Consider the following 27821-nt stretch of genomic DNA (forward strand, 5'->3'; position numbering starts at 1 on the left):
TGATTTCCATAGAATCGAGGAAAATAAAAAAGCAAACAAAGTAAAGAAGGACATCAAACAATACAGTGTAGAAAACACATACCCATACCTCCAAAAAGATTTCTACTCTAACAGAGCCTATTCACATCCCCAATCTAACAGACCTTGGGGCCGATTCAATCGCCGCCAAAACCTTGTTGGTTTTTCAGACACTTCGGCGGAATCATCAGAAAGTTCTGACCCAGGTGAAGGACCAAGTATCCCGAATAAACGAGGAGGTGGTCAGACTAATTTTTTAGGCAGAGGCCAGCCCAACACTCCCCAACGTGGCAAAGTAAAGAGAACACAAAGATGGCAAAACCCACCAGGCGAAAGGAGAACCAGGAACAACTATTACCAATGGTAACTGATACCAATACAGAGGTGATTCCTATTTTTAATCTCTCTAAACACACGCTAATGGATGCAGAGATTGAGCTATTAAAGAAAGGCTTATCATTTGTGCCAACTATTGTCCCAAACTTCATGGAATTACATACCGAGTTACTTAGATTTTTTAGAACAATTCGCCTTAAGGCTTTTTTTCAACTGCATCCCAGTAACGCTCCCTGTGTTAATACTCCATTTCGCCTCCCATCCACATTTTCTCCGTCAGCAGGAATGATCCCCCCTGAAGTAACCACCTTTGAGAAACTCGTACTTGCAGACTTAGATACCCTTGAAAAAACCAAGGTTTTCATTCCCTACAATATTTCCAAAGATGAGAAGAATGCTATTTCAACACTGAAAACCAATAAAAACCTTGTAATAAAGAGCGCAGATAAGGGCGGTGGGATCGTCATCCAAGAGATTGACACTTATAAACTAGAAATTTTGCGCCAACTCAATAATACTGACCATTATCAGAAACTCCCTGGTAACCCCACTAAACAAATTCAAGATGTGATCATTAGAATCACATCACAGGCACTACAAGATGGTATCCTGAGTAAGAAAGAATTTAATTTCCTCAACACGAAGTCACCCCGTATTCCGGTAATATATACATTACCGAAGATACACAAGAATTCGCAAAATCCACCAGGTCGACCTATTGTTTCGGCATGTGGTTCGGTTCTAGAGCCTTTGGGGTCCTATGTAGATTTTTTTATTAAAGAATTTGTGCAATCTACTAGGTGCTATGTGAGAGATAGCATGCAAATGATCAATTTAGTAGAACATCTTGATTTCGATCCCCATCTTGAGACCTTGTGTACAATGGATGTGGAATCGTTGTATACGAATATTCCACAAGTCACAGCATTACTTGTCATTCAAAAGATTCTTGACACACGACCACGTTCCCAAAGAGTCCCCACCCTGTTTATCTTACAGTTATTGGAACTCTATCTCACCAGGAATTTTTTCCTTTTTGACGATACATATTATCAGCAAATCAAGGGGACCAGCATGGGGGCTATTTTTGCTCCGAATCTAGCCATATTGTTTATGGATCAACTCGAGACCGGATCCATCTTGTCAGATTCTAACCCCTTCAACTCTGGGATCAGAGTATGGAGGCGTTATATAGATGACATTTTCCTTATTTAGAATCAACCGGTTGAAACACTGACTCAGTTTCTCCACTGGCTTAATAATAACTGTTGTGGTTTATCTTTCACTTTAACGTGGGATAAGAAATCTATACCTTTTCTAGACCTCACCATATACTACTCAGAAGGAGAGCTCCTTACACGACTGTTCAGGAAACCTACCTAGAGAAATACTCTTTTAAGTTATAAGAGTAACCACCCCAGGGCCCTGAGGGACTCGTTACCTTACTCACAATTTCTCAGGATCAGAAGAAACTGCTCCTGTAGAGAAGACTATTTCAGGGAATCTGCAACCCTTTCAAACAAACTGAAGGACAGGGGCTATCCCAAAAGGATCATAAAACAATCCTTGAAACGCGCATGGTACTGCCCGAGGGAAGTCTTGCTATCTCCGAAGGATAAAACCCAAAAAGAGATAATTGCATGTGTAACAACTTTCTCACCAATCTCTAACAAAATCAGGAAGTCAGTCCTAAAACATTGGCCAACTCTGAATGTAGGTATCCTGAACATTGAAAAGCCTCTATTCGCTTTCAAAAAGAGTAAAAATTTAAGAGACCACCTTGTACGAGCAGCATTGCCACCCCCCGCTCAAAACCCAACCATTGACTTAATATGGGGCCTGCCCCCAATTACAGGACATGTTAAATGTGGCTGTTGTAACGTTTGTAACTACACGGTGGAGGGCAAAGATTTCACACACAATAGTATCACGTATGAAAGGCGCTCATTTTCCAACTGTAATACGCATAATGTGATTTACGCTATTGAATGCCCATGTCCAAAACTATATGTAGGGCAGACGACGCAAAAAGCAAAGACCCGCATCTGCCAACATCGAAGCAGAATCAGGTGCCGCACAATTAATGCCCCACTGGTGGACCACTACAATGCAGCAGGTCACAATGAAAATGACATTAAATGGACGATTCTGAAAGTCGTAAAGCCTCCACCAAGAGGTGGAAACTTACCACAGATGCTCAACAGAGAAGAGCTGAGGATTATGATTCAATTCAACACTATTCGTAATGGTCTAAACCGTGCTGAGGACTGGACCACATTACTATGAAATGAACAATTTGAAATGAACTATAAGCTGTGCAAATAACATTGAGAGACTGGGCCTGCTCCACCGGCTACCGATCCATTCCATGTATGGGATTATGCAAGTTAATGTTTTGTATAAATCGAACAATGTCTTGCTTACGCCTTGATTTAAATTTACAATGTGTTCACAATCACCTTCTCACTGCGCCGCTATACTTACGCACCTTCCCACTACCCACCCTTATGTTTCTGAAAGATGGCCACATTACCCTTAGGAAATAACTATGACCCCACTCCAAGATGGCGTCTAACACCACTAGTCCTACCTCTCTTTCCTTGTGTGCACGCTTATGTGGCGTTCTAACCATGGGTCTACAGTGACTGCGATCGGGCAGTGCACCCAGGGATAACGTACACACACTCCGAAGGTGAGCGTGCAAGCAATTCGAGATAATGTGGTCCCTTATTAGCGCAAACTTAATCTAAAACCAGGAATTTCTTGCAGACTCGTGTGAGCCACCATTGGACCTCGTAGGCTATTCCCGCCGCAAGGTAAGCTCGAGTGACCACTCTTAACCCTCGAGAGACCATTAATTTAACAAAACCCTCTCTGATACCTTCCTTTGTAACCCGCAGCAATTTTTCGATTGAAACCGTGGCGGAGCAAACGTGACAACCTATAATTTTAACCAGGTAATAGCCTTACCCGCCATCAAGTAACTTTTACAATAAGCATAAAGGAACCCTCTACTGATCAGTTGCTTTTCTCCCACTTGACAGGAGACACGTAATTTCAGGTGTCTACCCCTAAACAAACAATTCCCTGAACCCCACCGACCCACATGGGTAAGCATCTACCCTTAACGGCACTGAATGAATGAGCACGAATGTGCACGTTACACGAGGGTATGTGAATGCTCACGAGTGATGACTATATTCTTACTATATAAGAAAATGGTTAGCTATACTAAACGCCCTTTGTACTTTTACATTTTAGTTTTAAAGTTTTATTTAATTCTAAATAGGTGTGGAACAAAAGTCAAGTAATATGTCTTTTTCAAGCACATGTCACGTTCTTCACTGCTCGCGTGATTCAAGTTTACATACACTACTTGCACGTAATTAGACAGCACGATAAGTCGGTTCCGAATAAAGTACAGTGTTACTATTATTCAGAGTCTAATACAGCGGAATTATTTCCTTTTTCTGTTTCCCAACCTTCCTCCCTATTTTCCCTCCAACAGGCGGTTGTGTGTTAAAATGTATATACCAGGCAAGCAAATGTATTTATTGTTAGTCCTGATGATGATCCCACATTATTGAGCATACGGGATCGAAACGTCGACTTGTTTGAAGTGTTTTCACAGCCCAACTATTATGTTTGATTTATGCTGTGTCTAGCACGTGTTTGGCATTACTTACAACCTGTACTGAATTACAAGTGGCCAATAATGCTCCTTCTTGCCTAAAATTCCCCTTCCCTGTTTGTTCCCAACACGGTACAGGACTGTGCCTGTTTTCGTATTCCGTTATTTTTCAATTGTAAGAAAATAAAATACCCTGTCCGGCTGGACAGTGGCCAATGTAGCTCCCATTGTGGACTATGTTTTATCTAAAAACCTGATCCTACATATTCTTGGGGACCACTGTTGTTTGAAAATCATAGATACCCACGGTCCCTGGATAACGGAATGGGTTCCCTTGTTGTTTGAAAAAGACTTTTAGAACATTGGCATTTCATTAACCATCTGGGCCTTCTGCCTGTCTCTGTACATTCTGGGTTAGGTGATAGCTGCGTTTTGTGTATTCCTACTAGACAGCCACACACAACGGGAGCTTAGGTGTGTCTTGGTGGGCAATGGGAGGGAGGAGCTGGGCACTTGCTCACACTTACACCTGAATAGGCTCTGTCCTGTCCACACACAAAGGGCTGCATACCCCCTGTAGTGAGTCTGGAGCCAGGGCAGGGAAGGAAGACCTCTGTGCACTTCAAAGCTTGCTTTGAATTTTCTCCCATTTGAAAGGCCCAACTGGGTATATGTTTTGGACCTTTGACACAACGACTTCAGTGCAATTCTGGAGCTGTGACCACTCTACCAGGATGAAGAACTGTCAAGCTGCTGGAAGGACTGCCACTCTGCTTTGCTGGACCCTGGCCTTGCTGTGTCCTTGCCTTACTGAGCTGCCCTGCTCCTGCTGTTCTCCTGCCTGGATGAGAAGTACTAGCACTGCATCACTTGAACCCAGAGTATCTCCAAGGACTTGCTATCTTGCCTCCAGATTGAAGTCTCAGGGATACAAAATACTTTAAACTACCTAAATCTGCATTGGGACTCTGAAAGCAGTAAGTCTGCCCTCTAGTGCCTCCCCAGCCATGGTCCCTTACAAGTGAAGCCTAAGGTGTTTTCTCAAGCTAACCAACTCATTCTCATCTGAGCCAAGGCCAAACCACGGGAGCAACCCATAGATCCAGTTGAACTCTGGGTAATAAAAGTATGTAACAAAGAACAATGTCTCAACTGGTAATACTTAAATACTGTTTTGGGAAATAAGCACATCAGTTATAAGAAAAGAAACACAGAGGCATGAGTCAGTATTGCATTATATGCAATGAGCAGTCTATATTTGAACTCAATGAGAAAAAAAGAGAAGCACCAGGGGCCAGATGTAGGTAAATCATATTTACCGACTCTTAAATACCGAATTTTACCGATTCGGTATTTAAGAGTCGGTAAATATGAAGTACCGAGATGTAGGTAAATCCAGATGTGGATTTACCGATTCTTTAAAAGTCGGTATTTACCGATTCGGTAAATACCGACCGGTAATGCTCCATTCATTCCTATGGGCTTTGAAGCCCATAGGAATGAATGGGGCATTACCGGTCGGTATTAACCGATCGGTAAATACCGATTTTTGGCAAGGGTGCAGGGGGTGTCACTTTGACACCCTCTCGCACCCCCAAAAAAGGTTCGGGGGCCATATGGCAGGCATACCTGCCCTAAGGGCAGGTCTGCCTGTCATATGGCACAGGTGTGCATGCACACATGTGCATGCACACCTGAATCGGTATTTCACCATCAAATTGAATTTGATGGTAAAATACCGATTTCTTAGGCCTTGTGGGACTCATAAGAGTCCCACCTACATATCGATTTTACAGATTCTGTAAATATACCGGTCGGTAAATTTACCGACCGGTATATTTACAGATTCGGTAAAATTACCGATCGGTAAATTTACCGAACGGTAAATTTACCGATTCTGCCCCCTACATCTCAAATTCCTTTTACCGGTCGGTAACGGCCGAATTCGGCCGTTACCGACCGGTAAAACCCTACCTACATCTGGCCCTATATTACATGTAATGCATATGTAACCTGTACGGACTTTTGCACATTTGTGCTCATGACAAAAGGTGAACGGCGCAAAGAGACAGGGGAAAACAGTGATAAAACAGCACATAACAAAACGATAATGTCAATATATACAAAAAGGTTGTGGTGGGTCAGATTCAGGGATTATAAATTATTTGCTGAACCACAGAACATGCTGGGGGGTCGAAGACGTTCCGACCTGTTGCAAGTCCAGGTCATCTTCAGGACCAGGTTACAAAATTGTAAGTGCTGGGGAGAGAGGGGGAAGAGATAGACAGAGTAAAAAGATATAGAAGAAGCACTGGCATAGCCACATCGATGAGGGAAGGTAAAAGCCATTGTTAGGAATGGGATTTCCAGTTGGCTAAGTCTTGCGCCAAAGCCAGGCAGAAACCACCACTCTAGTCAAGGCAAGGGAGTTACACTCTGAAGATAACCCCTGCTCACTCCCTTGATAGCTGGACCCGAGCAGTCAGGCTTATCCCAGAGGCAATGTGTAAAGTGTTTGTGCAACACACACACAGCAGCAACACACTAGGCACACCACAAAAGAAACTCCACACAAGGTTATGTAAAATAGCCTTTGTATTATCCAAAACACATTAGAATCATAATCACACAATGTACACTGTGCCAACTGGCACTAGGCAATATTTACAGGGGATTATATACACCTGGCAGGGCCAACCAGGCTACTGTCAGAACTTTTTAGAAAGCACTAGTAAATATAAAACACAACCAGTAACTACTGGTACAATAATGACCTCAGCATTATCACAATAGACATAAAACACATTAGGCCCAAACCTTATTAGCAGAGAAACATTACACAATAAGCCTCAGCAGCATAAACACATTATGCAATAATCATGGTGCATAAATCACATTTGGCAACCATCAGCATAAACACCCTAAGCATGACATTATCATAAAATACTGTATGCAATAACCATACTAGGCAATAAGTTACCAGCATACACATTATCCTAAAGCAAAGTAGGACAGTAGGCCTAAACACTGAAATGACCCCAGGCCAACTGTCCCTTTACTGCCCCATGTCCAGAAAGTCAGGGTTAAGGTAGGGCCTTTCAAGTAGCCCTGGGGCTGCAAAAGCAGCAAAAGCCAAGTGCGCAATGCGTTGAGGTAGAGGAGTGTACCTCACTCCTTCCTCATGAAAACACAAATGAAAATGCCCCTGATCTGCACTCGTAGTGCCCAGCACCAAGAGTGCCAACTAACCTCAAGAAGAAATGCCCCCGTTGCAGCTGCCCTCAATTGGCGGGTCAGCTGTGTCAATTTAGCCTGGGCACTACTGTGCTCTGGGCCAGCCCTTCTCCGTGACTCCTAAATCAAAATGCCCCCACGTTGCAGCTGCCCATAGTCAGGGTGGTGTAGCTGTTGACAGACCCAGGCACTCAAGGCACCTTGCAGGTCCTGCTCACCGGACTTCCTTTGGCTGTGCAATTGGCTGCCGCAGGCACCACCCATGTGCCTTCAAAGCCCACACTCACCGGGGCTCTTCTCAGGGCAAAGGATCAAGTGCAGCTCCACTCACTGGGGCTTCTCTTCACTTCCCCCGGTCTCTTCAGGCAGCTGCACCAGGGGCTCTCGGCGTCCTCCCTGGGGAAGTCACAGAGCGAGGTCTCTGTAGGCTTCTGGGCGGCGCCTTCACATCGCTGTCAGCTCTGCCCTCGGCCAGGTGCTTGGCGCCTGGCTTCCTCCTTGTGGTAGTAAGAGCCAACGAAGCCTAGTCTAGCTGGCAGGAGCTCCACCCACAGTCAGGCCGGTGTACCTGACTTCCAATGTTGCTGCTCTCACCGGCTTCGTTCCGGCTGCACGCAATTCAGGGTAGGCTCCCGCTTCTTCTAGCAATCAGTATGCGAGGTGGGCACCCGCTTTCTAAACAGGCATAAATGTGGGGTGGGCTCCCACAAAAGCGCACCAAAATGCGGGGTGGGTTCCCGCTCGATAAATATGCAAAAATGCGGGGTGGGCTCCCACAAATAGCCAGCAATGCGGGGGAATCCCCACGTTGGGATTCCCTCAAAACAAAACAAAACAAATCACAGCTCCGCACTGCGAAGCTCCAGAGCTCTTCCAGGAGCCAAATTTCAGCGCTCACGAGTCGCTAGAGTCCTCAGCTTTAGCAAGCAAAGTTCTAGGGGCACAAGGCTGGGCACAGGCAGGCCAGCTCACATGGCCCTCCAGCAAGGAGGCAGTCCCTCGTGGCGGTTCCTCCTGGAGCCCAGCAGCAGCAGGTCCCCTCAGCACAAGTAGGCACAACATTTTCAGGGGGTCACAGCCCCTAATATTTATTCAAATATTCTCTTTGTCTGCCCTGGCACAGGGCTTGGGGGAACTAGCCTAAACTGGTTCTGGGGTTTTTTAGAGCATTTTGTTGACAAGGCTCCTCTTCCCCTTTTGTCAGGTGGGGGATCATCATTAGACACGTCACAGGGGGGCAGAGCCAGCATTCACATAGGCAGGCACAGACCTATTCAGGGGACTACTCCTGCCACTACTCCAAATGCAGATGCCCTATTCAGCCTAGCGCAAACTTACTCTGCCCCTCCTGGTGCCACACACACCTCACCAGCCCCTATCACTCCAAAGCCAGACATGCAATCCACATCAGGCAGGCAGACACATAGCACACAGAAATACCAACTTCTACAAAGTGGCATTTCTAAAATAGTTATAATAAATCTGGGCACACCAATGCATAGCATTTATTATCACAATTCCAAATATACCAAACTTGACAACGCTGCTTCTCTCAGGAATTACCACTGAAACACTTATCAGGGAATCCCCAATGCATTCCTATGGGATGGCAGCCTCACAGCAGTGAGAATTCAAAATTGTTGTTTGTCACTACCAGGACATGTCACACACTTAAGGTACATGTCCTACCTTTTACCTATAATGCACCCTGCCCTTAGTGCTAGCTAGGGCCTACCTTAGGGGTGACTGACATGAAAAGGGGGTTCACAGACATTGCTCACACTTTAGGTGCCACATCACAGCGGCAGTAACACTGCACGCACAGGCCTGCAATGGCAGAGGCCTGGGATAGGTTTGAAAGGCTACTTTGGTGGATGGCGCAATCAGCGCGGCAGGCCCACCAGTAGCATTTAATTTACCAGCCCCCGGTATATGAGATACCACTTTACAAGGGACTGACAGGTAGATTAAATATGCCAAACAGGTGTAGACCAATCTTACCATATTTACCACAGAGAGCACACGCACTTTACACTGAACAACAGTGCTAAGAGTCCGAAAACCACCAACACCATGTCAGAAAACAGGCTAGGAGGAAGGCAAAAAGTTCAGGGATGACCCTACAAAAAGGGCCAATTCAAACAGCCATTAATACCTGTGTAACTATAGGGCCCCCTTGGAATTGGGAGTAACCTGCCTCAAGCACAATTGTGCACATGTCTGTACAGGTTACATGTGCATTCAATGTAATGTAGTGCTTCTCTTTTTTTCTCTCATTGTATTTAAATATAGGCCGCTCTTTGCATTTATGGCAATACTGACTTATGCCTCCCTGTTTCTTTTCTTGCAATTGATGTGCTTATTTACAAAAACTGTCTTTAAATATTACCTTTTGAGACATTGTTCATTGATACATCCTCATCCGAACCGGCACATCATTACCTTTGCAAGGGTCAAAACTCGAACATCCTTGTCAAAGCCTGGAATGGAGCCGGGCATCACCTTCGTAACCAGTGCAACACACTTGGAACTGACACATTGCCGCCAAGTGGAGAATCTCAACGCATCCCACCCACTGTGTGGCTCGACACCAACACATTGCTTCAGCTGCACCTTGCATCTTCCTAGACGTTGATGCAATCTTGAATTGAGGTAGTGTTGTTTAGAGGGCCTAACTGGATCACTTTATCCGGCCCGTGGTCCATTGCAGTCGGCCTGAACTTATGACTCTGCCCCTGTCAAACATGACCAGATATCCCATTTAAGCTCTTATTGCTTCTAAGCACTATTTTACAGTATGTGCTTTGAAAATTAATGTCTCGACTTCTACTTGCTGGATTTTTGTTTTTTTGGTCTTTTTTCATTTATAAAATAAATTATCTATTTTCTAACCTGATGTGGAGTCTTTTTGTGGTGTTTTCACTGTATTACTTGATGAAGTGTTGCACAGATACTTTACAGATTGCCTCTTAAGTTAAACCTGACTTCTCGGTGTCAAGCTACCAGGATAATTTATGGTGTGTGGTGACTTACCCAGACTAGAATTGTGGTTCCTGCTTGGACAGGATGCATACCTCAGTGAACCAGAAACACAATTTCTTCCAGTTCATAAGTATCTATTAATTCCAGATGTGTGGAAGGGAGTGAAATGTGGTGACTGGTGTGTGGTGGGTGTGTGATGCTCAAAGTGGCTGTGTATGGGTTGATGGTGGTGTGGTATTGTGATAGAATGTGCATGAGTATTGTATCAAAAATGAATGATTTCACAGCTTTTTTGCTTGTGGTGTGTAGAATATTTTGTTAAAGGTTTTCCTAGTTAGTGGTAGTAATTCTGTACAAGAGTGTCAATTAATGTGACTAAGCAGTGATCTATTTGGTGGCCAGTGAAGTGGGTTGTTGAAAGTGAGGTTTTTACTTTTTCACTGGTTTCCCATATTCCTCCCATTTCTGCTCCAACCTGCTGCCTGTTTTCCCACCTTCTGCCTAGCCCCACCACCACCTCCCAGCACCCTTTCCCCCTCCCAGGAGCTACTTAATGGAGACCCCAGCATGTCAAATGCAAGCCCATCTGCTCCCATCCAAGCATCAACCGCACCCTGGGCCAGGGTCCCTGGCTCTTCCACTGAGGTACACTACATCTGACCTTTGAACCTTGGACCTTGGATACACCAAAAAACCTGATGAGCCACAATGTGCCAACAAACAGTTCCAGGGCCTCAAGACCATCATGCGTGGTGCGCTGCGCTTCACAAATGTTTCATTGAATGGTTGATTGATTTACTTGAGTTGTTTTGGGCAACTGATGTTATGGATGGCTGTGTGTTAGTGGTGGGTGGTGGATTTTGAGGGTAGTTTAGTTGATGTGAAAATGAGAGGTGTGTGAATAGCTCCAACTGAGTGGCATTGTGAATGGCTATTCATGAGTGGATTTAATACTGGCTATGAATGGGTGGAGTAGTGAGTTGTGATGCTTGAGTAGAGTGAGTGGGCTGAGTGGCTATGTATGCGTGTTATTGTCCTAGACATGTGGTTTTGTAGGCAGCTATGGGCATGCATGTTTATGAATGACTATGATAAGTGATTTTTTGAATCTGTGAGAGAGAATGTGTCCTGAGTGGCTCAAGGTGAATATTTTTTGTGAGTGAGTGACGGTCTGTGTTTTTGTGAGTAGTTTTGTGCGACTGGTTTTGTGACTACTGGTTAGAAAATCACAATGTGAGTAGATATGAGTAGTATTGATGATATTAGCTAAACTGGGTGACATTGGAAAAAACATGTATTAGTGGTCAAGTGAATAGCCGTCATAAATGGTAGTAGTGCACTGTGTGCCCAGTGTTTTGAGTCATTTAGGCTAAGAGGTCATGGGAGTAGTAGAAATGAGTGGTGTTGGAAATTGTAAAGGGTGAATTATTTTGTGAGTGCCTCAGGAGGGAGGATAGAGCATTTGCCTGAGGGTGGTTTGCTTCCTGTGCATGTGAGAGGATTTGTAAGTGTCTATGGAATATTAATGTTGTGAGTGGCTGAGAACAAGTGTTGTTGACTGTGGCCTTGCATGGGCTGAATTATAATTTGTGGTGTGTGGGGGCTGTGAGTGACTGAGGCTAAGTGCTATAATGTTACATACATATTTAATGAGCAGTGGAGTACATATGTTGGAGCGAGCAATGAAAATAGAGTGGTACTAAGAGTGTGTACAATTTAGTGGTTTTACCAGTTTTTTGTATGCATAGAGATAAGGGTAATGGTGTGTGAGTGGCATTGAATTTATTGTGTGCTGTTTTTTATGATGGCTAGTGTTGAGAGTGGCCTAGGGTGAGTGATGTTTCAATTACTTTAAAGAAAGTCCACTACTACGAGTTCATCTTTGCTTCAGTCCTTATCTTTGAAGAAGCTTGTCTCCTCTGGTAGACTGTTTTAATAGGCCTACTACTACAGAAGAAGAGACACCGGGTATAATGGCTCCGCCTCCTACCCCCTTCTGAACATCCAATCAAATTTCTGGGCTTGATTCAGTGCTCGGTGGGCAGGTTACTCTTTCACAAATCTGACTGATATCCCATCCACCGTATTCCAAATGCATTATTTCCAATAAAACCTCTAATATGGTGGATGGGATATCCGTCACATTTGTGATCGATTAACCAGTTCTGCTGAACTCTAAATCAGGCCCTAAGATCCTAGGAAGCGAAATGTCCACCAGATGTCTGGGTGGGTCTGACTGGAGCTAAGTAAGGGCTCAAAGTAATGGAATTGTCAGTTAGTAATTTAAAAATTTACTCCTTATCCTTCATTGCTCCAGTCCTTATTTTTGAGGAATACCTAAGTCATAAACATTTCAGGAAACAAATACCATATACTTAGGTTAAATGCTCAGAACGATTTATTTAATAAACTAAATTTGCAACACTAATCACTTAACTGCTGACATCAGATGCACACTGTAATCTATAATAATAAAGTGGAGGGATTAGCCAGTGTGGCTGCCCTGCAACCCTCTGAGATGGAAGCACCCTGGATCTCCACCCAGGAACTGGTCATTCGTCCGGGCAATTTACCCTGAATCCCCCAGGGCATTGCAGACCCTTGTCTGAGTAAGCGCTATAAATGAAATGAAAAATCTTATCCATCTAGTCAGGGAAGGTGTTGATGGTGTTTTTCTGGCCAACCCGAAGTTGACTAACCATAGTCTACCTTCCCATATGAAGAAACTCTATCAAATGCCTTCTCACACCTAAGGTATGAAAACGCTGATCCTTCTGAGAAACCTGGGTTAGGTACAAACTCTGGTAAAACTATCTCCAGTTGTGGGGTGAGGTGGGAGGAGATAGGGGGACTCTATTAGGAACTAATATGTCGAGAAACAAAAGAGAAAAATTTACTACAAGGCAAGGCTCCAAATTCCCACAAACTCCTGGAGGTTGTGATTACCACTAGGAAAAAACATTCCTGTTATGATACATGCTATGATACATGCTGTAATGGCTTGAGTGGATGATTCTGGATTAAGTCCAATAACAAGTTCCAATTTTGGACCATCATTTTCACAGCAAGTCTAGCTATTGAAAAAACGTTCAACATCCTAGCATCTTAGAGGCTCTAACATTCTTGACCCTACCTGAGGTTCTCTGAAAGCTTTAATTGCAGATCATTGGGTTCTAAGGGTAGAGACTGCCAACCCCAAGGTAAATCTATTTTGCAGCAATTCCTCCATTTTACATCTCACCACAAGCTAGAGGGATACAATTCTACTGTTCTTTTTCCATTTGTCTCCCTAAGTGTGAAGGCTATGCCCAGATGTGTGTCCTGTGGTTGCTATGCCACCGGATTCATGCTAGCCTGGCTGATGAGGGGTAATACTTCAAAACCGGTCCCAGATGCTTGTTTCTGGTCCAGGGAGGACCTGGCCTGGCAGTTCGGGCTGGACTGTTCCCAAGGGGAGCAGAGTCAAGACTGATTTGCCTATGGGTGGGTACAAACTGAATGGTGTGGCGAGCAAAAAACAGTGGATTTTACCCAGATCTGTGACTGGGGGTATATGATTGATGTACTCAGGTTTCCACCCATCGTTGTTCTTTTTACAATTCAACTGTGCATACCACCTCTGTAAAATACCCCAATATCTGTAATGGGCCTGTAAAGTTGAAGGTCTTCAAGAGGTCTGAACTACCAAGGCTAGGTGTTTCTACAGTCCTTTCTACTGCAAACCTAACCTTTCAAACTACAGACTGTCAATTATAGACAGAAGAATTATTTTTTGCTCATCACTAGGGACTCCCAGGGAGATGGAATAATAGGGAAAACCCATTTCTACCCCTCACCATCTGATGAAGGAGAGGAACTCAAAATGAGTGGGGCCAGAAGGGCCCGATCAACAACACCCCCGCCTCTTTCTCTCTCTCCTCTCTCTCTCTCTTTATTCTCATGAGTACCCTTTGTATCATAGGAAATGGAGGAAAGGCAAATATGTCCTGGGTCATGGGCACATCATAGTGTTCACTCCCAAAGCCTCCATTGCCTTTAACTTAGAAATATTTCTGTGACAAAGAGTATTGTGAGTTATACCAAACAGATCTATTTGTGGATAACCTATCTTTGAACATTTGCTATTGAGTACCAAAGGATTCAGCTGAAAATCTGATGATAATGGAAATATGTGACTGAGTCAGTCTTTCATTGCACCGCCCACCCCATAGATATGCATTGCAGCCGGAGGATACATATTCTGTTATGCCCACCAAATAAAATAAGTTATCAGGCCCTCTTGAGATTGCAAGTCACATTGTCTGTAATGACCACTACAACCACCATTTGAATCCTGACTAAAAATTCCAAAAGCGCCAATCTGCCAGCCTCAAATTACTTCCAATTGAAAGGATGAAGCCTGTCCACAGATGACCATCTGCCTAGTGCGGCTCTCCAATCATGCTTGCTGGCATCCTTTATCAGTATTGAAATGGTGAAGGGGCAGAACAGCAGACCCTTGTAGAGATAATCCTGGAATCACCATTCAATTCTTCTTCCATCTCCCTGTTCAGAACAACTGGAGTCAGAAAAATCTGAGAACATAGATTCTACTGAGCCAGAGAGATGGCAGACCAATATTCCTAGGTGGAAACCTGCCCAAAGAACAAGGACTACTGTGCCTACCATATACCCTTGCGATAAAAAAAGGAGTACAGCCTTCAGGGTAACCACTGTCAACATGTGCTGAATGTGTGATTGAATCTTGAGGATTCTGTTGACCAGGAGAACGGTTAAAGTTTTCCTGGTTTGAAACCCTACCCCAATGAATGTGAGATACTGAAACGGGGTGAGGATCTATTTTTCCCGAGTTATTTTACCATGACTGGTTAGTAGCACAATCACTTCATCTAGATGCTGGTTTGTCATCTCTTATAATGGAGCATAGACCAGCCAGTGATCCTGATATTAGTGAACTCATATTCATCTGTAATGAACGAGGGCTACCAAGGGACAAACAACTTGGCAAAGACCTTAGGGGCCGATTGTTGGATTAATTTCAGTACTCTCAATTATAAAAAATGCTGCCCCTGAACTGAAAATTAGACAGACTTCCTGTGTTCCTCCAGAACTGAAATTTGCAGATATCTATTGTGAAAATGCAATTTCACCATTAATTCTCCTTGTTGCATCAATGGGATAATTCATTGCAAGACATCCATCTTGAAATGGATGTTTTTTTTATCCATCTGTTTAATGATTTTAGGTCCAACACTGGATGATGGTGCTCCTTCGTACTTTCTCCATTAAAAAGAAAATTAAATATATCCCTTTACCTTGTTCATGCTTTGGCACCAGGAAGATGCCCTTTTTGTCATTAAGCCTGTGATTCTTTGCCATAATGCTTGACAGTTTCTTGGATTGTGAGGTGTAGGGATGTACACCGGATCTGGAGGTTTCAATTGAAATTCAATCAAATAGTCTCTATGAATTATATTCATTATCCATAGATCTGGGACCACCTTCATCATATGATGTAGAAAATATTGTATACATCCTACAACTAGAATCTTTGGAGCTTCTTCTCACTGTTAATCAAGAATGCTGATTTCCTGGAAGCCTTGAGCTAAACTTGGAAGACTTGTTTTTGGATGGACTTCGAAGCTGAAAATGGTTCTGCCTTTGATAATCGGAGGAGGGAGAAGACGAGGATGATTCTTGAACTGTCCCAGTGCAAGTAAAGGCATGTTTCCTGTCTTTGTAGGCCATGGCTAAGATCTCGGGTAACTGTTACCCAAATAACTTTAGTCTAGATAATGGTATCTTTAATACTGCTGCCTTTTCAGCATTGCCCGTTTTGAGACTCTCAACCAAAATTGTCTCACCTGTTGCCATGGCAGTAGACTTAAGGATATCAAATGAGACATCAGACAGCAATCTAGATTAGTGGAAGCTGAATAGGTATTCTTTATGCAAGTCTCAATCTTTTTGTCTACAGGATCAGATGAAGAGGAGAATCTTCAGGACTCACAGATGTTTTTCCCATTCATGCAGCCAGAATTGCATCCACCTTTGCCACATGTGGCAACATGAATTTTTTATCCTCCTATAAACATGGTTTCTGAATAAATCTTAGAATTGCCAAATGGTTGAGATCCTTCCATTCCCTTAAAGTTAAGGATTTCACTTTTCTGTATAGCTGGAAGAGAGGAGTGATTGCTTGTCACATTGTGGAAAAAGCCCCAAAATGTCTACCTTCTCATTCTCAAATTATGGGAAATCCAACTTACTTTCTCCATGATACAGTATCTCTGTCGCCGTCACATGTCTCATGTATTTCCCTGGTTAGGGGGAAAGATGAAAACAGAAAAGAACTGTCTCCTCTTGAACTTCTTGTCTTTCTTTCATTTGCCTCTGTTAGGCTTTTCCCCCAGCCTTTTTAGACCTGCCCTCCACTTCAGGTTTGGTGTAAGCCTGATCCACATCTTGAAAATGTCCAGATCTTCCACTGAGGGACCACTCAATTTCAAATCTAATGTTGATGAGTTAGATTGGAAATGGGGATGATTTGAGACAGTGTGATGTTTTTACACCCAAAAGAATCCTGGGATAATAATAAATAAGCATATTCATATCGTGCTCTTGAGGAATGCTTTGCTTAAATCAATGTTTAGACCAATGATGAATGTAATGATTTGAGGACAAGTCAAAGTCACAGCTTCTTGTTGGTTCCCTCTTCTGTGGGAGTGTGTCCTGACCCTCCAAATGCTGCTCTTCAGGTCCTGTACCCATGACTGGATTCAGAGTTTATTTCTCCCTGCTCAACAAAAGGTTTCACTGAATCCAAAGCAACATGGTATAGACTGGCACAGGGCCTTGCGTCACAGCACTTCACAGTTCCTGGTCACCAGTTTCCCCGGATATGATGCAGCAAGGTCCAGACCAACACAGCACCCTGCATTGCAGAACCTCCCAGCTTCCTGTTGGCTGCTTCATGGCATCCAACACAGCATCACACAGACCAATGTGGGACATCACATCCAGCACTCCACAGCTCCTGATCGGTGGTATCATTGGGTTTGGTATAGCACCATCCAGTAAAACACAATGGCCCCCCACCGCAGTACTGTGCAGCTCCTGATTAATGCAACACGACTCAGCGCAATGCAGAGCATCGCACTGCAGCCCCACGCAGGCCACACACTAAGAACAAAAGGTACAATTCCAAGTTGACTGCACCTGGTCCTGTAACTGGCCAGCGCTCCATCACAGTCAGGCTGAATTTGTGTCATTGTCCCGGCCAAGCGTGACGATACCCGCAGTTGGCATCCTGTGTATTTTTTATGCCATCTTCCCTAAAATGTAAAAACTCCCAGCTCTGGATCTACTGATTGGTATTCTATTGTTTTCGGTATCATTTTAGATATTGAAATATAGTCACTTTTTCTACATGGGGTTGGGATATTTCTTGTGTTGTGGTTTTACTATATTACTGTTTGAGTGCTGCATAAATATTTTACACATTTCCTCTAAGTTAAACCTGACTGCTTTGTAGCAAGCTACAGTAGGTTAAGCACAGATTTGTTCAGTAACTTTTGCTGTTCACCCCGACAAGGACTGTGCTTATTACTTGAGTGGGTCTCACCTCTCTCTCAATAAACAACTCAATTTATTTTGAACAATACCAGCACGCTTGTAAGGTGGGGTACCCTTATACTGTTGCCCCTTCTCCCATAGAAGAAGGATTAGTAGGACTAATAAATGGTCTGTGGAAGGAGGCGAGCTCCTCAAAGATAAGTCATAGAACCAGAAAGAATGAGAAAGTATTGCGAGTAGCAGTGTGCAGCACTGAAAGCTTCCCATGGATTTTAACGCAGCAGCGGCTCCTGCATACGATTTTAGGGGTTGTGCCCCCTTTACTTTTATGCCTTCCTACGGTAAAAGCTTAAGTAACCAAACACAGTTAAAACTAAGGTCTCCTAACTGCATTTTTTAAAAGCCTGTGGTGCCTTTGTCAGGATGTGACATTGTTTTGATTTCTCACCTTTATCATGAGCGTTGATTAAAAACAGCCTAGGGCATTTTGCTTTCAAGTGCTGGCAGTACAAGTTTGCATGCCACTCAGCAGCATTTACCCAACCCTGTAACATCTCACCACAGGGTGAGGTGGGGCCAGCAGGCTTCACTAACCACACCCCACCCTGTGACAGATGGGAAAGGATGGGCTTAGGAAACATGTGAAAGACACCACAGACAATCCTATTTTATGAGTCTTTTGTGTCTGGTCACGTTTAATGTAGTGTATTCAGAGCCAGGAAGGGCCCCTTCATACTCAGAACAGCATGTATGTGAAGCCTCGATCTTATCCTCATCAGAGTGATGTTTTCAAGCAAGATCATCAGATAAGCAGCTACCTCAAAAGCAAAAGCACAAGAATGTTGGGAGCAAAAAGTAAAAATCTGTACACTCTCCTCCGCTTTTCTTTCCCTTTCTAAGTGCTGCGCTGTCTCCACTGCAGCACCAACTGGGTCAATAAATAACTCTTTACTGTGACAACCATATATGGTTCTTTTATCTCCCTAGCAGACTATAGGTGCTTATTGATGTGACAGTGGACATCTAGATGGAATCTGCAGGAAGAATAAAACAAGCACTAAGAAAGCCACTAAGAGTAGCTTTTTATTAATGTAACTGCTGGTTACTCAATGTGTGTTTGTGCACGTGTGTGCGTGCGTGTGATCTTAAGCCAGTAGTTGAGTGATTGACTCTGGGAATGATACGGTGGGTAGATGAAAGCTTGTTAAAGCGCCATGAATTGACTGAAATGCAATGTGCTGCCTTCAATAACATATTTCAATAACTGAAAATACAAAAGTGAGCTGGTGAGGCAATGTGAATTAGGTGAATGAGTGGGTTGGGGTAGTTAGATGATAATGCACGATTGAGTGCGTGAATGAGTATGAATGAGCTAGTGAGCGGCAGAATGGGTGAGTGTTGTGGATGAGAGTGGATGGTTTAGTAGAGGAATAGGAGCGTATGGCAGGATAGAGGAATGTGAGCTGATGATAAATTGTGCTGAACACATGTTGGTAATGCTGGCAAAGGTTTGAAGGGATTCTGCTGTCAGAGGCATCTTGTCTCTTAGCTTAGTCTGAAAGCTCAATGGACCAATGCATCCACTAATCCTTCCAACAAGGCTAATGATCTGTATATGACCCAGGGTTTGAACTCCGGCACTCCACTTAGCCTTTCACCCTCTCAAGATCTATAAAAATGGAACTATTGATTTGGATAAAAATGAACATCTGTGTTCACCATCTCTCGCCCAGCCAAACTCTCTCTGAGAAGATCAGGTTTGCTCGCTATACTCATTCGTCTTGTGCAATTCTGTGTAAGGACTTCTGCACCGCCACTTTTTACAACCACCAGCAGCCACTGCATTAACTGTCAATCAACAATCCACTGTATGGTCAATACAACAAAAACTTTACATGAATTCTACTAAAGCTGTTATTTTCTGTTAAATATGTACGTTATTTTCTCGGCAGTAGGCATGTATTTAATAAAGCTAGGGGAAAATTGTTATTGTGAAGTAATTTCTTTTATACCGCATGGTTTTAGAAACAGGGAAGGGTTTCAAGAAAACAAAACTACCAAATGTTGTTATTTACTATGTTATACTATACATATTTTCTAGAATCCATTTTGGTAGAAAACACTACTTCTTGCATTCAGCCTGAGGCTGTGTGGATAGAGTGGTGTAAACACTCTCTCACTCTATATTGATTGGTAATGGTCAGGCTATAAAATAGTCCCTAAAAAGGGGCTGAGGAACCTTTATCTTGATTCTTCTGAATTTGTGCGAGCCCGCCCTTTGCTACACAAATTCTTTGTTTGAATAAAGTTCTTTGCAATGAAATCCATTTGAATATAGTTTTTTTGTAGTAGTAGTATGAGCTTTATTCAATAAAATGTATCATAAGCATGTACATCCAGAATTCATATATTTTAAAAAACATATAATACAGTGTGATAAATAAGACCAACTATACATCATACATCTACAATTAAATATTAGTTTAAAAATTCCATTAAAATCTTAAAAAGCAATGATCAAAGCAGGTACATCAGGTACATCAGGTGACGTGTGGGGACTGCCGGACTGCTGTTTCTCATTGAGAGCTTTGTTCCTATTAGCCATGCGCAGCCCAGATATTTTGCCACACCACAGACCAAGGTAAGGGAGGAGGTGTCAGTTTTTAGGATGGGTAGTGCCACCCGATAGTTCTTGGAACCAAGCTTTTTACAGACTGGTTTGAGCCATTCGGCTCTAGCCATCCTGTACGCTGAGCACGCGAAGAAGAAATGAGCAAGAGACTCATTAGGAGCTACACAGCCTGGGCAAGGTGCAGATGGTAAATTACGCCAGTTTCAGGCTGCTGTCACCTCGTTTAGCGGGAGAGTCCCTATTCTCATCTTCAGATAGAGTGCCCTATTCCTAGGAATTTGAATAAAATCAAGGAAAGATTCTAATTTACGGATGGGTTTGTGCTCAAAGAACATCTCAGTGATTTTCCCCATTTTAGGACTGCGCATCTCTTCTGCCTGTACCCATTGCCAATAGGCACTTTTTAGGTCTTGCTTGGATGGCGCAAACTGGCTGGCCCAAGCCTCCCCAACCCCAATATCAATTAGAAGCTGTCTGAGATTAGTGATCCATTTGATCCTATTTCCTGTGTCAGCTATTATTAATTCACTAAGGGCGACAGCATAGTTGGACAAGTCTGGGGTCCTTCTTATGCGTGCCCAAAAGAGTAGGGGAGTGCAGGCGTGCAATGTCCTTGCTGGAACGTCTTCCCATATCCTGATATAGGGGCTTCAGCGGAGTGGAAGTTGGAAGAGAGACAAGATCTCTAAAGAACTTGTTTTCGGATCTTGCTAGTTTGGTGGTATTCTCAAAGCCCCATAACTCGGCCCCTTATAGGGCCGAGAGTAGCGCTTTGCCATCATAGACCACAAGGGCCGGGGCGACTGGCCTACTTACAGAAAGATGTTGCTCTCTTATGATAGCTCCAGACACCTGTTTGTGGCTAAGGAGCATTTTGGCTATATGGGAACTCCATTTCATGCCTTTGGAGACCCGGATTCCCAGATAGTCAAAAGACTTCACGGTGTCTAGTGCAGTATCGTTAAGGGTAATGTCGTTTCTGAAACGTTTCGATGGGTTGATTGTCATTAACTTTGTTTTGCTTTTATTTATTATCAGGCCCCGAGAGTCACAAAAAAGGCTAAATCTGTTTAAATGTTTTTGAAGGCCTCCCGGTGTTTTAGAGATCAGGAGGGTGTCATCGGTGAACAGGGGGGTAGGGGTTTTCTCCCCGGCCAAGATTGGGGTGTCGGCTGGTTCCTCTCTGAGATAATCTACCACCCCATTCATGAATAGAGAGAACAGGGTCGGGCCAGGACGCAACCCTGGCGCACACCTCTATTCACCACGTACTTCCCTAATGCTGTACAGTTTACATTCTTGCAGAAAAAGTCTATGCCTTTTAAGGCGTCTATTGCAGTTGGTGGGGCTTACCTCTCTTGTCAATATTAGAGGGGGGATTGGTGCCTTTGTCGTGAAGGGCGACCAACCGTCCTTGATTTGCATACATAAAGGATTGTGGTCACTATCCAAAGAATGCTTGACAACCATATCCAGGAGGTCCCCCCATAATCGCACGTCTAGAAGAATATAATCAATTCGGGATGGAGAACTAATCCTGTTAAAGGTATTTGCCCCGCTCGGATCCTAGCATGATCTTCCATTAACAGCTCTTAGATTGTATTCCAGTATCAGGGCATTAATTTGGATGGCCCTCTGCGACCACTTCTTAATAGGAGCTATATTGAGGATCAAGATAGTCCATTTAGCATCTTCTTCATTGGTTCTCAAAAGGTCCTCCCCGCGCAGAGGTTCAAATGTGGAATAGTTTTTTAATTTTGGTTTGAGTACGAGAACTAGGGGGTCGATTAGTCCGCCATCCTGTCTGGGGCAGGTACCGTCCGACACAAGGGCGAAGGAACCGTGACCCCAATTAGGATGCACCCGCGACAGTGGCGGGTGCATCCCGCATTTTTAACATTGCGGCGGACGGTGCATAAAGCACCGGCCGCCGCAATGTGAAAAATGCATGTTGAGCGTTTCACAGTACAACATGACAGGCACCGCGTGGTGCCTGCCATGTTGTGCTGTGAAACACAGGGGGGTACCATAGGTACCCCCCATGTGAACCCCCCACCCCACTCTTCACCCTGGGGGCCCACAACAGGCCACCAAAGCAGGAGCCGTATGCCTTTTCGTGGCGCATTGCCGCCACGGAAAGGCATTCCCTTCAGGCCATCCTAATATGGCTGGCGGTGTCTGATAGACACCGCCACCATATTAGAGCATTTCCGCCATAGTCGCAAGCCGGCCGCGGCGGAAAAGCGGCAGACGGTCTTCCCGTCCGCCACGGTCCCCCCGCCATTGTAATATTGCAGAGGGAAAAAAGGTGGCAGACAAGCAAGGATGGCGGACGGATTGCCACCGCCTGCATGGCGGTGGCGATCCGTTCGCCATCCTAATGGACCCCTAGTTTAGGTTGATTGCAGTTTTGAAGAGATTTTTATTGAAAGAGAGAGGGTGAAGGAAGATGGAAGGGGATATCTCTGCATGCACTCATTCACACAGTGATGTTGATATATTTAGACTGCCGGGGCCTCCCCGCTGCCCTCCCCATAATTGCTGGTACATCTTCTGTACCGGGTCTGAGGACGTCTCTCATATCTGTTTATCGCAGCTTTCCTTCGCGTTTGCCCTTATTGTTTCTTGCCGCGATCAGCTGACCTCCGAAGCTTTTGGGCACCACGCTCAGGAGACCCGGGGCGGACGACGTAACTCAAATATTTGATGTTCTTGAATGCCCGCCTTTTATCAATCTGCGCGGGGTTGTATCTGAGTAAACACCGCATGCCCGGCTAATGCTTGTCTGAGCAAGAGAGCAGGGGAGAGTTCTCTGGTGTCGGACTGACGGCTTATTGTTTACTTACATATAAAACACCGGTTTCAGGTATTGGAAAAACGGCGGGGCGGATTTACAAGCCCCTTGCGCCACTTTTTGCGTCATTTGTAACATGCGAAACATGACGCAAAAATGACGCAAAAGTGGCGCAGGGGCTTGTAAATCTGCCCCTCTGGGCGGGGCGTCAGGGACTACCTCTGAGGGTCTGCTGAGGGAGCGAGGAAACCTTCAAATAATAGCTAACTACGTTGCCTTAGAGCGCTTCATGGCTGAACGGAAATGTCGGCGTGTTTGTAATATAACGCTTACTACGAGTGCTATGGATGCTTCTATGAGCTTTTGTTGTTTATTGGATATGGGACCTGAGGCGTAGGGGGAGAGTGTTTTCTATTCCGGTTGAGGGAAGTTGGGGGTATCTTGACCAATGTCAGCAACCTAACCACTTGAAATTAATATTGAGGGAGATGTAGACTTAAGGTAGTTAAACGCTATCACTTTGTATTAATTTCCAGTTATTTCTTCTCCTCTCGCTCGAAAAAATGTAGCAAAAGCGCTGAAGTAATGGAAAAACACATCTCAGCACTAGATTACTTACAGTCAGTCATCCTGCGGTTTTTCTGTTAATGACACCGAAGACTTAAATTAAATGAAACAATGTGATGGACTTTGGAGGTAACTGTTTTTGTGGGCGTTAGTCAGAAATAATCAATACCAGCCAATTTTGCATATTTTAACAATGACATCTAGCGTATCCGCCCAGTTAAGGAGGAGAAGGCCTGTGGTTTATGTTGTATGAGTGTCCTTTGTACCTTTTTCGCAAATATACAATTTTTACACGCAGGCCCGTTTTTTTTTAGATGAGCGACTCGTTAAATTGACGCCTCTGCTTGATTACATGTGAACTGTGCGAGTAAAAAAAAGCTACACATAATTTAAAATTCCCCACTTTACTGCTCAGTGTTGCTTCGCGAGCAGGTTTTTTTTTACTGTTTCGACCGGGAAAACTCCTGCAAAATACCATTTACAGGTCATGTGTGTTTCTGAATGAGGGTGTTGCAAACTCTGTAAGAAAATTCAGTGCACAATGCAGACGGGTCTCGGAGCGTAGACATGCACTTAATGCTTTAAATGGGCAGCTACTGCCTAATACTGAGTATCTGCCTTTTTTTAATTTAAAAAGGAGACTACCTGTACTTTTCGGATCTCCTGCGGTATATTTAATGTGCGAGTACCAGCACTTCTCGTGAACAAATAGGTACTCTGGATAGTAGGTACCCGCACTTGTGAATTGCCATTTAAAGCCGAGCATGCAATACCAACTCTGATCTCGGGAAGCGCACCTGTTGAGCTCGGATCATTCTCGAAGATCAGTGAGTTTTCAACGACGGTTTACAAAAATAGAGAGTGGGTTTCTTGGGGACCGGAAGCAGGGTGAGTCTGCTACATCTGGGTGGAAGGGTTGTCAAAGACTCCATCCCCTACTGGCTGCTCCGGACAGCCCGGAGATGGGCGTGCCACTAAAAGCTCGACCCAGGCTCGAGCCCGAAGCCTGGCTCTGGTTCTCGAGCCTGAATCTCGAGCTCATAACTGCAGAGCTTTCGCGTGGCTTCGTCTGCCTACCCTCCTGCTCCCTGGATATGGCTGTTACAGCCAGAGCTGTCGACTTTGGCTCTAGGCGTTGCCTCAACATCTTGTGATTTGGGGCATATCACTTAATTTCCCCTTCACACAAACAATGTAATGTAATGTAAATGGCGCTTCAGGTCGAGGTGGCGCTGTATAAAAACTGCAGAACAATGCGCAACAGATCAAAACAAATCCTTAACAAAAGAAAATAGATACCCGTTTAGTGGCAGATTTGCACAAAGTGAAATCAGAAAAACCGGTACAAATTGTGGTTCCCCCACATAAACTAGATATTAGGCAAATCTTTCCTTTCACCAAAACTCTTCTATTCCAGTAAAGCAAAATGTTCTTTTCTTTATTAAAGCATACTTTTTTAAGTTTTGAAGAGACTTTATTATATTCTACCTAGTTTTTGTATGATTTACATTACATAGGGAACGTTTCCACGGCTCAGTTCCGGCTCTGAGATTCGAGACAGACTCTTGGCTCAGCTCTACCTGGTAATTTATTTGCTCGCCCACCTCTAGTCCACTCACCGTCAGCGTCGAAGCGCTGCCAGATTTCCAGGAATTCTGCTGCGTCTAGCTTCAGAAAGGCGCTGTCCATGGTGCTGACGGGAGCAGTGACACGCTGGCGGGATGTAAAGTTTCACAGTGCGCCTCGGATGCACTCTTACCAACTCCCTCACAGCTGCTCGCCTCTCACTTCCCTCCTGTGGCTGGTATGAGCTGGCACCTGCACGGCTGCTGCTGGACAGGGTCGATTCTGCTGCTGCTTCTCCCGTGTGCAGCTGGCTCTCTGGTTATAAACCGCAGACCCCTCCCGAACGCGCGTGCGCTCAGCCTTGCTCGGCAGTGGCTGCTACCCTGAAGGGGCGCCGAGATGGCGTTGCCACGTTTTAAAGTACATTCGAAAGTAGTTGAACGACGTCTACTTCGGCATGAAAGATGTGTATGTACTGACTAAACTGTATTGGAGGGTATTACAATTAAGCAAGGGAGAATCGTTTGGTCGGGAGTTCTTAGACAGCAGGGACAGCAGCACCCCAGAATTGAGGTAATTCTAGAAGTATAGCGCTAAGCCCGATATACTTCGCGCTATGCCCCCACAGCGGCCATATGCTACTCAGTGGCGTAGCAAAGGCAGGGCGACCAGGCGTCCCGGATTTTCCCGGACCGTCCCGGGTTTGTATCAGCTGGGCCGGCAGATTTCGGCAATTTTGGCTCATGTCCCGGTTTTTAGAGGGGGTCGCCTGAAACCCGTGAGAAGCACATTTTGGGTGCTCTAAAGTTGTGCTAGTTAGCAGCTGTTAAAATGAAGCAATTTAATTAAAAGCTATGGTGCTGGTTTTAGCAATTAGATTTTATTTTCTTAGTGCTTCTTCTGTGTTCCTGTGTTGATAAGAGTTTTCATCCTGCGCAGCACCGTTTGATACAAAATTGCAGTCCTTCTTCTATTTTTGCAAAATGTCCCTTTTTTTTGGTTCTCAAGTTCTGGTCACCCTATGCAAAGGTGCAATGGGCCCCGCTACAAGCACAGAAAATGGCACCGCTCGTTCGTGTGGGGGAATTCAGCCATGAAGGGCGTGTATTGGGACCCTCATGCTTCTAGACCCCAGCGCCACTGCATCAGCTGACAGCTGTGCTAATGCTAGCCAGGCCCTTGGCACTATTCATCTTTCTACCAGCTTGCCCCCTCTGCCGGCGTTCTGTGTAGACCGCACCATACAAGGTGCAGTCATCTCTTTTTTTCCATGTAAGTGTTTTAAATTAACCACGTTCTGCATTATTTTGCCAGGCGAAATGACAATTATAACTTCATTGATAAGGAGCCAACACAGGGCAATATTTTGCCCTTTAAACGGAAACAAGCACTGGGAAAGCCAATAGGTTTGAGGTTGGCATCCGCCTCTTGGCTTTGCCAATGTTTGTTTTGCTTTGTCATAGGTTTTACACATCTTTTTTGTGGGGAAGCTTCAGGGCCCTAATCATTCTTAAAAAAAAACAGAATTTTTTGGGGTTCGTATTATTCTCTGACACTTAAGGGAATTACTTTGTGTATGAGCTCTTTGTGAAAAGGAAGAATGATTTAAATCACAGTACGGTTGGTCAATAGTGGGACAATTATCCCAGGCTGTATGCTGTGGTGGGTGGAACTAAAATGTGAATGACACAGTATATTAAAAAGGGTCCCTAAAAGTAAACATATTATTCAAATCATTTTAGGAAAAACAAAAGATTTTGACTAACGCCATGCCTAAAAAGGAGAATTTTCTTTGTCCCTGGCTTGATTTTAAGACCAAATATTAAGTGAGCCCAAAGGCATTCAAGCCCAGCATCATGGTGTTGTACACGTGCAAATGCCAGAGCCGCAAAAGTAAGAACTGCAAAAGCACCATGACTGATTAAATAAGCTGTAAAACAGAATCAGTAAATACAAACTGAAAGTAGGACAGCTCCGTATAAAGCTGAGCAAGGAATACAAAGGCGTTGAAGCATTGTTACACCCTTTATTGATGCCTGGAAATACTTAATCCATTTAACACTTAAAATAACAGCTGCAGTGGCACACCGAGGGAACACCCTGCAGCTCATTAGCAAATGGGTTTCCAAATTGATTTTTCTCTGTTCCCCTGGGCTGGGCAGCCATATTTCTAAGACGCCTTTCAATATAACCAGCTCCTGGGGCTGACAGCCCTAGCTCACTAAGGGGGCGTTTATGTGTTAAACTTCGTGATACTGGAGCAGGTGGTGGGGGCTAAATACACTGGGCCGTGCTTGCCTGCGTTTTGTTGAATGATCTCATCACGCCCTGAACAGGAGCCCTCACATTTTACGTAATGGAAAACAGCATGAATAATATTAAATATAGACACCTGTGCGATCCCAAATTATTCCAATTTTAATTGTCTTCTAGTAAGGCAAACACCAACTCAGCGCACTTACTAGTGACCCTTGACCCTGTCACCA

At 44.3% G+C, this 27821-nt stretch overlaps 1 protein-coding gene across 1 annotated transcript in view; it reads right to left on the reverse strand.

Moving 5' to 3' along the window:
- Positions 1-25634, reverse strand: part of SCGN (secretagogin, EF-hand calcium binding protein) — a 504919-nt gene extending 479285 nt beyond the window's left edge. The window contains exon 1 of the mRNA XM_078685785.1: positions 25389-25634. Coding sequence (XP_078541911.1) covers positions 25389-25458 — 70 coding nt within the window. The 5' untranslated portion in view covers positions 25459-25634. The remainder of the gene's footprint in view (positions 1-25388) is intronic.
- Between the last annotated feature and the right edge of the window lie 2187 nt (positions 25635-27821).

This window comes from Lissotriton helveticus, chromosome 4_1 (assembly GCF_964261635.1).
Source record: "Lissotriton helveticus chromosome 4_1, aLisHel1.1, whole genome shotgun sequence".
In the NCBI taxonomy this organism is placed as follows: Eukaryota; Metazoa; Chordata; class Amphibia; order Caudata; family Salamandridae; genus Lissotriton; species Lissotriton helveticus.